General features: G+C 41.1%; 1 protein-coding gene across 6 annotated transcripts in view; it reads left to right on the top strand.

The window, feature by feature from the left end:
- HECW1 (HECT, C2 and WW domain containing E3 ubiquitin protein ligase 1) overlaps positions 1–10,458 on the top strand; it is a 296,546-nt gene extending 286,088 nt beyond the window's left edge. For all 6 annotated transcript variants that reach the window (XM_074575619.1, XM_074575623.1, XM_074575620.1 and 3 more), the window contains 3 exons: positions 29–143; positions 1,397–1,595; positions 9,735–10,458. In XM_074575619.1, coding sequence (XP_074431720.1) covers positions 29–143; positions 1,397–1,595; positions 9,735–9,846 — 426 coding nt within the window. In that variant the 3' untranslated portion in view covers positions 9,847–10,458. The remainder of the gene's footprint in view (positions 1–28; positions 144–1,396; positions 1,596–9,734) is intronic.
- The last annotated feature ends 348 nt before the right edge of the window (positions 10,459–10,806 follow it).

The following is a 10,806-nucleotide window of genomic DNA, read 5'->3' on the forward strand; positions in this document are numbered from 1 at the left end:
TGTGCTTACAAGTGTTTTTTTATTCCAGGTTGTAGACTCCAGGCTTGTCTCTGTTTTTGATGCCAGAGAACTGGAGCTGGTTATAGCTGGCACTGCAGAAATAGATCTTAATGACTGGCGTAACAACACAGAATATCGTGGAGGTACGCTGCCTGGTGATACTTACTAATATCTTGACTGTTTTCAGTCTAAAACATGAAAGACTTGGTCCATCTTTTCCTTCTGTCTTTCCTGAGGGAAATGCCGTATTTTGTTCAGGAAGTTTTTGTGAAGAATCACTCATAAAATAAAATAAGTAAGATCTCAAGTTTGGATCAACAGATGTAATAATACTGAAATTGCTTCTGCTACTTCTATCCAGATTTTACCCACTCAATTCCTACCGACTTAACAGGAATTTTGACTATTAAGGACTGAAAAGGATTTGCAGTATTAGGTCTAAAAGTTACTTACTCAGATGACTGTGAATGAACTCCTGGCCTCATTGAAAGTAGTATCACAAGTCCTCTGGGCTTCAGCACGGAGCTGAATTCAAGAGCTGAATTTCACGGTTCCCAATTACACTTCAACAAAATACAGATCTTGCTTAACCATCCCCTCAGCCTAAACTATGTCAAGTTGTAGTTTTTCCCTTCTCTAATGCTTGGCCTGGTTTTGCTTTAAACGCTGAGCATGATTTATCCAGGCTGATTTGGATGATGGACAAATGTGAAATCCACCAGTTCTGCACTACAAAAGGAAAGTCCCTGAGGTTCACATATTCTCCCCTGAAATGCAAGGTTTAAGTCTTTGCTGCTCACTGCCTGGCCTTTGTGTTACCTTGAAATATGCAGCTTACCACAAGCACAGCTGGTCTCCCGAGTTATTCTCCTCCTCCTTTTTCTGTTTAGCTATTGAAACAGATTCAGCCTGGGTTTATGCTGGCTTTCACCAGCACAAACCAAGGCACAGAGCCCCTCAGGTGGGAAGTTTGCCAGGGAAGGGTTTGCAGCAGCAAACTCCTCTCCATATGTTGAGCACTACTGCAATCCAAAAGAGAATTTATTTGGGAACCAGAAATTGTTAAGTCGTTAGGACTCTCACTGTGTGGCATATCGCAACTGGTCTTTTATATCTCATGCAGGTAACCCCAGTTCTTGCCAAGGGATTTGTGAGAGGCCTCAAATATATATATTTGAGTTTCAGGGTTTCAAATGAGTTAATAATATTATGGTATCCACAGCCAGGGCAAGAGCGGGGCTGGGACCTGCTGCTCGTCAAGAACAAGATGTACTGTTAGGTCAGGATCTTTTCAGTAGGAGATCTACTGCCTCATGCTAGAGGGAACGTATTTCAATGTTACACATCCCACTTAGAGCAGGTGATTTTAATTTCTCTCTCTTGCTTCTTGGTTTAGGTTACCATGATGGCCACATAGTAATACGGTGGTTCTGGGCAGCAGTGGAGAGATTTAACAATGAGCAGAGACTCCGGTTGTTGCAATTTGTCACTGGAACATCAAGTGTGCCATACGAGGGCTTTGCAGCTCTCCGAGGGAGCAATGGGCTACGGCGCTTCTGTATAGAGAAATGGGGGAAAATAACCTCCCTCCCAAGGTATGTCCCAACTAGGATATAAAAACAGAATTGCTGTGAGAAAGGTGAGCCCGGTACTTTTTTTGCATCTCTCTGCCAGTGAAAGATGAATACAGTAAGGACATCTTAAAACAGCAAAGAAACAATTATCAGTTTGTTCTGTAATTACATTCAGAAAAAATTGTTTTCTTTTGCTGCCTTTTTGATTTGCAGGCTCAATTTCAGCTACTTTGAATCCGGGAAAATGGATAAGATAAAGATTTCCAGTGGTCCAAACCTGGTTCTCTTATTTTGATTCTGGAACAGATCCAGACCAGCAGGAGCCTGTCAGCTGATTCTGTTCCCTTTACTTCCAAAATACTAGTAAAAATAGTTGTGTTTACAGAGTCATAAAAGCCAGAATCTGTCTCTGAGTTTTGGCCAGAGACCTTAGTGTAATCCCTTCATTTGCTCTGATGGTTCCACTTTTTCATCACGAGGAAGCTTAGCAAAGGGACTTCAGACCGTGTGGTGATAATACCCAATTTGTTACATCTAGTTCAGTCAGACAGCTAGGAGCAAATGAGCCATAATGTCATATAGAGTCAACAGACTTCACCGTGCTTCCCAAAGGGAGGGGTCATCTTCCTTTTCGGAACAAAGGGACTGGGGCACAGAGGGATGGTCTGACTTGCCTAGGGCCACCCAAGACAGCCGTGGCACAGCCAGTGATACATTCAGTTTTGAGTTCTGCTCCAGCACTTTATCCATGACCACCACTCATCCTTCCTCACTGAAGTGAGTCACCTTTTCTTGAATGCCCTTACAGTTGCCTGAGGCTCTCCCCCATTGAGATTACAGAGCATTTTTCACAGGGTTGCATCTCAGCACCTCTGAGATACTTTTGCTACATGACCCTTTTACATAACATTTGCCCTCCAAAGGATGCTTTCTTCCTGCTCCTATAATTTGCTTTCAGCTGCAGTCCAAAGGAGGCTACTTTCATGGCACAGATTAAAAATCTTTTCTCGCAGACCTTGCAGATACATTCAGACAATCATTTAACAATGGATCTGGTCCAGTTTTCTAGTTACTTGCCATCCATGTTGTTTACCCAGAAGCATACTATAAGACATGGACTTGAGCAGACCGCCAGAGTCCTCTGGAGAGGGCAAGTCCAAATGCGATCACCCTCTCAGTACAAGCCTGCTTAAGTCCATGCTTATGCATGCTGAAGATGCAGAAGCTGGACCAGGGCACTTTACCAGCAGACATTCTGAGCTGACATCTTACATTGACTCCCTCTAAAGTCAGGAAAAGGGAAGTAAGTGGTTTTAAGGCACAATTTGTCTCACTTGAACACAGGCTTTTGAAATAGCTGAGTTGAATCGCACCTGGTACATTCTGATTTATGTCCATCGACTGTAAAGACTCTACGGAGACTATATGGAGAACTAGAGCCTACATGAAACCTAGATGTAGGCACTGAGATGTAAAAACAGGTGAAAACATGTGAAGTCAGTGAGATGACTCATGCCCTCTGAGCTTCAGCCAGCAATGTGGAAAGGAAGCCTGAGAGCTACAGTTTGCTATGCATAGGCCTGATCCTCCTTTTGCAGCATATATACATAGTCTGGTTCTATGTAAGGGTTTCAGAGATGACCAAGGGCATTCCTGCCTGTAAACAGGCAGCAAATGGAACTCGCAGACTTGTGTGGCATTTCTGCAGAGCTCTCTTTGCACTCCTTCTGGGATGGAAGGGGGTGAGAAGGGAGGGTGGACCTTGGCGCGTGCACAGAAAAAGCCCTGGGCTGACCCGTCAAGTTCTGAAAAGGTAATTGGCCTCTTTCTGCTCTGCTTAACTTTCTTTGTGAACCAAGGCATTACTTATGACCTAGATTCAGTTAGCCCCAAGATATTCACGTTAACGATTTTATGTTTGTCTGCTGATCACCGAACTTGTTGCTCTCCCTGAAAGAGGCCTCTTTTCCAGGTGAAAGTTGTTAGCACCTTTTAGAAGTCTTAGAGCTCTGCATTCATTTTAGCCAGGGGAAAGAGAAACAACACTTGCTCACAGGGAATAAACACAGCTTGATCACCATGAATTACTACCTGCATTTTTATAAAATTATGGGGTGCTGCCAAGTACACACAGTGTTAAGAAATACATAAAACACACAGGCTAAACCTGGAGGCTCCCTAAATCCTTACTTAAGTAACTAAATAAATGTTATTTTAAACTTTTTTAAAATGCCTGATTATGGATTGCTCATGTTTATTTAGATTTGCTTACATATTTACTTAGACTTAGAGGCTAAAAAAAAGTCATATGTCATATCCTGTAGGCTTTTTGGTCCCTGTGATATAATAGGAGTGTAACTAACTTTAGCTGTTTAAAATAAACCACAACAAACTCCCTGGTCCTTCTAACAATTCCTACAATTTCACAGTGAAAGCTACCCTTGCTCCACAATTTCAAAGTGCTAGGGGAAAAAAACAACCAGCTTTCTTATGGCTCAGCAATCATCAGATTTAGTCGTTCATGTGCTTAGGTGTGGATTGCACCTCTTAATTACTGGCCTTAGTTCTTAGGCCCTGACCCAATAAACGCAATGCTTTGAGAGGTGATATGGAAGCTTGCATGAAGCTGATGTATTTGGCTTTCCTGACATCCAGGTAGATGGTGGGTCACTGGGGATACGTCAGTCTGGCCTTTGGGTTTTCAGCTCCTTTACAAAGTATCGAGATAACTTTTAGCTTTATCGGGAGAGTCTGGGACTCTATTTTCTCACTCCTGCTCCAGATGGGTCAGGTAATTACACAACTCTCCCTTACATCTTGTCCTTGCACTTTAGCAATGGAGCATGCAACTGCCATTTGCTTATAGTGAGCAAAGATGTGATAATACCGAAACCAGCCATGCTTTTGCACTTGCGACAGCAATGTGGCACTCCCAGAGAAGAGGCATGTCGTAAATTTCTAAAATGCAACACTTTTCAAAGAATAAGCACTAATACATAACACCTAGAGTGCTTCTTGAAAGCACTGAGGATGAGCAAGGCTTTTTCAGGACGGTTGAGAATCTGGTAACTTCATTCTAAATTGGTGCACTTGTTCATCAGTACCAGTTGCCCTACATGAACAGGGTGATTGATAGTGGGGTACCATGTTCATGTAAGACAAACAAGAGTTAGATTACACCAGTGGTTTATTCCTGGGGTGTGCGTGCATACCAGACACATTATTCTATCTATATTTACTTTGAGTCCACACACGTTAGAAAGTCAAAGTACTGTATGGCTCAGAGATGCTGCTCTAATCCCAGATCTCTGGATGATGACCCTAAAGCAGATTCCAAAGAGACTGCCAGATTCACAGATCTGTTAGTGTAAATCTGCAGCATGGTTTCTTCCAAACTGATGTAACTTGTTGAATGAAATAACACTGAATAGGTAACAGGTTCAGCCACTTGCTCATTAAGGTTGAGTTTTACTCTCCCTATCTAATATGCAAAGTTTTCTCCCAAAATAAAGGAGTTACACATTTTACTTCTTGCAACTGGTTGCCTAAGTAGGGATGGATGGAGAATTCTTCCAGCTATAGCCTCTTCTGAAGCAGGAAGCCTCTCTTCACCTTTCCTAGGTCATGCAGATATTCAACACAGAACCAATTTTAGTGGTATTTTCGCAAGAACTTACTCTTTGTTCCGCACCAAACATTAATGAACGGACACTGGCTTTCTAGCTGGAATAACATAGCTTCATTGTGGGAGCAGAACTCCTGTTCCAAAACAAACCTGTGCAAAGAACTAGCAGTGTTTTCTACTATAGCTACAGGAGATGACAGTTCCCTCTTCTTAAAACCTCAGCCTGCAAAAGTGTTTAGTGCCTACAAATGCCACTGCCCCATCCTCTGGTTAATCTTCTCACCTGGCCAAAACTCTTGTCTGCTCCAAGGTTATTTCTGTTTGAGTATCAATTAAGTAAGGAACTCAGCATGTATTCCAGTGATTCAAATAATCACATTTGATGCAATTAGCTCCCTTTCCCCATCAGTGCTGAGCTGCAACTACCCTTTCATCAAGAGATTTTCATTCAGCAAAGTAGTATTAGTGATTACCACCATACTGTCTGCGGTTTATGTATGATAAAGATTACCAGTGCTAGTAAATATCTGATCTTTTGTAAGAGAATTCTGTCCCTCTCTATTAGATGATCAAGTATTTAATCACCCCAGAATCCCATATAGTAATTAAAAAAAAGATTGTGTATGACTACAAAGAACTTTGTTCTCATCGTTTCCCTCTTTCCCAGTGGACTGAGTGTGTGTGCTTTGCTGTCTCTTACCATTCCTTATCTCCCGTCCCTCCTCTCTTTCCTCTTTTCTACATACAACAGAAATACCATCTACAAATCTACAGTCCTGTATTAAGCAGTGGTTCCCAGACAGCATATAAGTGTTCCTTCTACAGACAAAAGGAACAAAAGTTGATACCTGGGGGTCTTGAGGTTGATCAGAGAGTGGTTTGTGGGTTCATCTAAAGAAAACAAGGTGAAAAGGAGAAATGCCCAGTTTCTGCCTGATAGGCATGTTTATGTTAGAATGCAAATCTTATTTTAGTTGACAGGTTCAAGCTATAAAGAAGATAGGAAGGGACTCTGTGCGCAGTTACTGCCTTTGGAATCTCATAGTTATGGAGATTAAAGGAAGTGGCAAAGAAAAGAAGAATGCAAAAATCTCAAAAGATTGTAATTTTTGAGAGAATTCATAAAAGAAAAGAAATAGCACAGCACCGTGAACAGTGAGCAAGATTAAAGGTTCAGACCCACCAAAACTACTTTGAGCAATAAAGACAGACTGCCAGGAAGAATGAAATTTTAAGTGGTCCATTTACTGCTTTACTTACTGGAGGATGAGGGCACATGAGGGTCAGAGTTGGTTTAGATGAGTTTATCTTGCATTTTCTTCTAGAGAAGCCAGAAACCTTTCCATAAAAGCTCTAATTCTTATTCCAGACCTCTCACTCCCCAAACACCCTCTCAAATGTCGTCAGGCTTATATGGTAGGAGGCTTAATCAAGGGAAGAAAGACTTTTCTCATTGCCGTAACTGTTTCTTGCACTGCTGATGTAATGCTTTCACCCCAGTATGTGCAGCGTCTCCTGGATTATGCTTAGTGTAGTCACTCTTACTGGGATCAGCAGTAGGAGGTCAACACCATTCAGGAGGAACTTACCACTTTGGAGGACAAGGCACAGAGCTAGGCAACAGTGGATATTATGGAAAATATCCTTGCCTCTTAATTGCCCTGTGTACTGCAGTATCACACAGCATATGACATAACAGACTAGACCCTGAGCAATTTGTCTGTAGTCCAGTTTGGAAAATAAAGGTTTCAGCTTTCAGTTGCAAGAGGGAAAGGCACTATTCACAGCAATACTGAGGAGACAGGGAACACTGAATGAGAATGTGACCCAGTCAACCCTCTTTCTTATTTCAAGTGAGGCAGAATATGTTGTTCAGTTACACAAGTAGACACTATCTCTGACCTTTGCAGCAAAGAGCCAATTAGACCCATTGCTGAATGTATAACAGACAATTTTGCACAAAATGACGTTGTTGTAAGAGATTGAGTGAGCTTCGCTGGCATCATCGGAGTTGCAGTAGATCCACATCAGTTTTACAAACCAGAATTTGAACTTGGGTTTTGCCCTTAGTGATATAGTGTGTTTTGTGCCTTAAGTAGGTAGAAGTGTAAACCTAACCTACAAAGTACTCCTGAAAATTAGTTCTCATTTTTTATTTGATTACATTTTTTGGAGTGAAAGGATTTTTTTCTATAGAAAAAAATTCTTGAACTGGAGAACACAAGAGTGTTGCTTGGCAAAATGCTTCATTGTTTCTAGACATGTTAACTTTTTCTTCCTTCCTTTGTAATAATTTCTCCCCACAATAAATTCTTCTATAGAAGAGACCACTTCTGTAAACCTCATAACAGGAAAAGGAATTATCTTTTTTCTGAGTTTGACTAGGTCAAGGAATGACTAAAAGTCAACAGCACTGCAAGGTTGTTTCATAACCAGTATGAAATGAGATGGATAATAATCAGTTAAGATGAATGTCTGCAAGAAAGTAAACACCAACGTCAGTGGCTGTGGATATGTCTGCACCACACAACAGGATGCGTGACAGCAATGTCTGAGATGCTAGGGTCTCGTACAGTTAACTATGTCACGCTTAAGTATCATACAGAGATATTACTTTAGGTTCAGCAAAGTTATATTAGCAGAATCCACACCTGAGCCACCATGACTATTCTGCTTCCAGTTCTAGAGCCGGGCAGCCAAGCTCCTCAAGACCGGCTGTCTCTGAATGGTGCTGTCTTGCCTATGATAAAGAGGTTCTGAATGGACTACAAGAATCCTTCAGTTAATTAACTCCCAGTGGTTGATACGTATTGGCAATGGATTGTAGAAACAACTTATGCTGCCAAAGATTGCAGAGATAACAATGAACAGTGTGTGGCTACTCATGGATAATACACATGAGCTGCCATGTTTAATGTCAAGAGATATATTAAATAATGGCATTATTAATGTTCCTCTTTCACTAACTCGCATGTGTTCCTAGCTCATTTCCGCAGATTCTGTGTTTATTGTACACTCTCCCTGAGAGTGACCAGCTAACAAATCTTCATTCAGAAGGGGAAAAGGGATGATAAAAGCTCTCCTAATTGAAATTCTATGATGCAGTGAAGATTACGTGCCTCTGGCTATTTCAGCTGCCTGATTGCTTTTAATGATTCACCATTGGTGCTTGATAAAACTCTCCTTCTGAATCTGCAAGTCTCAGGCCAGCCCATCTACCAGTATCATGTTTTTCTTACTTTGTGGGTGGCCTAAGAGATATGACTAGCACGGTTTCAAATAGTTTCTCCAAGATAGCTCTCTCTTCTGCTTCAGCTTTGAAGAAATAAAATTGAATTAAAGTATGAGATAGAAAAGCTAAAAGTAAAACAACTTCACGGCTTCTAAAAATACTAGGGGCCAGAAGCATAGACATTGTTAGCCATTGAGGCTACATTGCCTTCTGTAGGCTTTTGTCAATTCCCATTTATCAGAGGGAGGAAGAAGAAACAGAAGTATTTCTAGCATCATGTAAAAATCCAAGCTGACTGAAAAAAATGAAACAATTTTAATGAAAATGTGCTGCTCCCCCCCACCCGTTTGTTGAATGAGCTTCTATGAGCTCTACATTTTTTCAGTTAGTTGAAGTGGATGAACTGTTGGCGCAGGGACTGTTTCTTTGCTTCACATTTGTATAGCACCTCACACAGTGTAGTGCAGTCTGCATCTGGGTCTAATTGCCGCTACCAGAAAAGCTGCAATGAGGTAGAGGCATGCATGGAACCCATTCCACGGCTTCTTTTGAAGGTGCTGCCAACTGGGGGTAAATATAATGATAGAACTGGGGGAAGGAGAGGGTCATCAAGTTGGCAGCTTGCTCTGCACAAAATATTTTGCTTGTGCCTTGGCTACTACAAATAAATAACATTTAAAGGCCAGACTTGGAGCAGATGGCCAACAGCTGACTTATAGGAACACTTTCAGCAACCTTCCTTCTTCAGTTAGCAGATCCCTGAATGGTCTTTTACCAGTCAGCCCTGCCTCACTATAAACATATGCTGAGCCCATTCTGTCAGTATAGTTCATCACATTATGCTTGTCCACTGATGCAAAACTTACTAGCTTATGTTGGATGTAAAGCTGAGTTGCTTTTTTTTTTTTTTTGGGAAAAACACAAAGCAACCAAAATTATAGTAGTGCAGTTTTCCCTCTATCAGGGCCAAGACACCAGGTCCTCAGTGACCTCCAGCATTCTTCTCCATGAAGATCCCTGCAAGATCCCTGCAACATCTAATGCAGGGATAGCAGAGAATGATGTTATGTTGATACTTAGCTTGTGTCTTCTATTTGAAATATTCATGTGTATGTGCATATCCATTTCAGTACCTCAGATTTTGGTGAAATTTGAGAGTTTTGCTTTAATAGTTGGAATTTCTTTTTATCTCTCTTGGGTGAACTTGAATGTCTTGAATTTCAGTAGGAGCCTGTTTTCTCAGTTCTTATTTTCTCAAGTTATTTAGATTAAACTTAACACGTAGCATATTTTCCTTTTGCAGGGCACACACGTGTTTCAACCGTTTGGATCTTCCACCTTACCCCTCATATTCTATGCTGTATGAAAAGCTGCTGACAGCTGTTGAAGAAACTAGCACCTTTGGACTTGAATGAGGGGGTTCAGGCACTTCTGGTGTTTTTCTGGCTGATGATGTCACCTTTCCTGTCCACCATCATTTGATCTTGGTTTCCCATTTTTTTATTTTTGAAAACAAAACAAACAAAAATCAAGATTGACAAAAGCTGTGCATGAAGAACTGCCGCCCTCTAAGATCTAACCTTCATGCTTTCATCCTCTGTTCCCAATGGACTGCTAGTCTGTATGCAATAGAAAAACAACTGTCTCAAGGTTTCTGTATATCTCTACATACCTCCATTAATAACAATGAAAATACAAATGCAAGTTACACTACACTTGACCAAATGTTAATAAATGTTTACTTCCACCTACGTTGATTAAAAAATAAAAAAACCTCATCAAGCATTCCAAGCTTTTATATGCCCGCATCTTCTAAATCAATTCACAGCCCATCTTACTTCTTAACCATTGAATCCAGTACTAGGAGCTGATCAAATATATCTTCATCCATCCTTGTTTTCCCTTTATGTATTGGCCACCTGAGAGACACCTATGAGCAAAACTGAAATTTTTATATACGAACTCATGATCCACATCAGTTGCATCAGCTGGAACTGGCCCAGATACATGGTGCAGATAAGACCTTCAAAAAACTAAAAAACCAACCTGTAACGCAATGCAAAGCATAACAGTAATTGTTATGATTGTTACTTGCCAGTACTGGAGAGAACTTGCACTTCAGAGATATTGGGAGGGGCATCTCCATTGTAATGTTTACCACACAAGAAGCACAAGGCTGTGCACACTCAAGAAGGATGTCTTATGTAGCATAAAGGACAAGGCTCCCTTACCTTAGTATTGTACATGACAAGGAAAAGGGGAAATAAGAAGAATGTTCTACTCTTATGAATACCCTTGGGTTCTGTTTACCAGATCTTTGTTTTCTGGCGTTTCAAATGCTCCTTTCCAAATGAGAAGTCTAGACAATCCCATCC

The sequence above is a fragment of the Larus michahellis genome, chromosome 2 (genome assembly GCF_964199755.1).
Source record: "Larus michahellis chromosome 2, bLarMic1.1, whole genome shotgun sequence".
NCBI lineage: Eukaryota > Metazoa > Chordata > Aves > Charadriiformes > Laridae > Larus > Larus michahellis.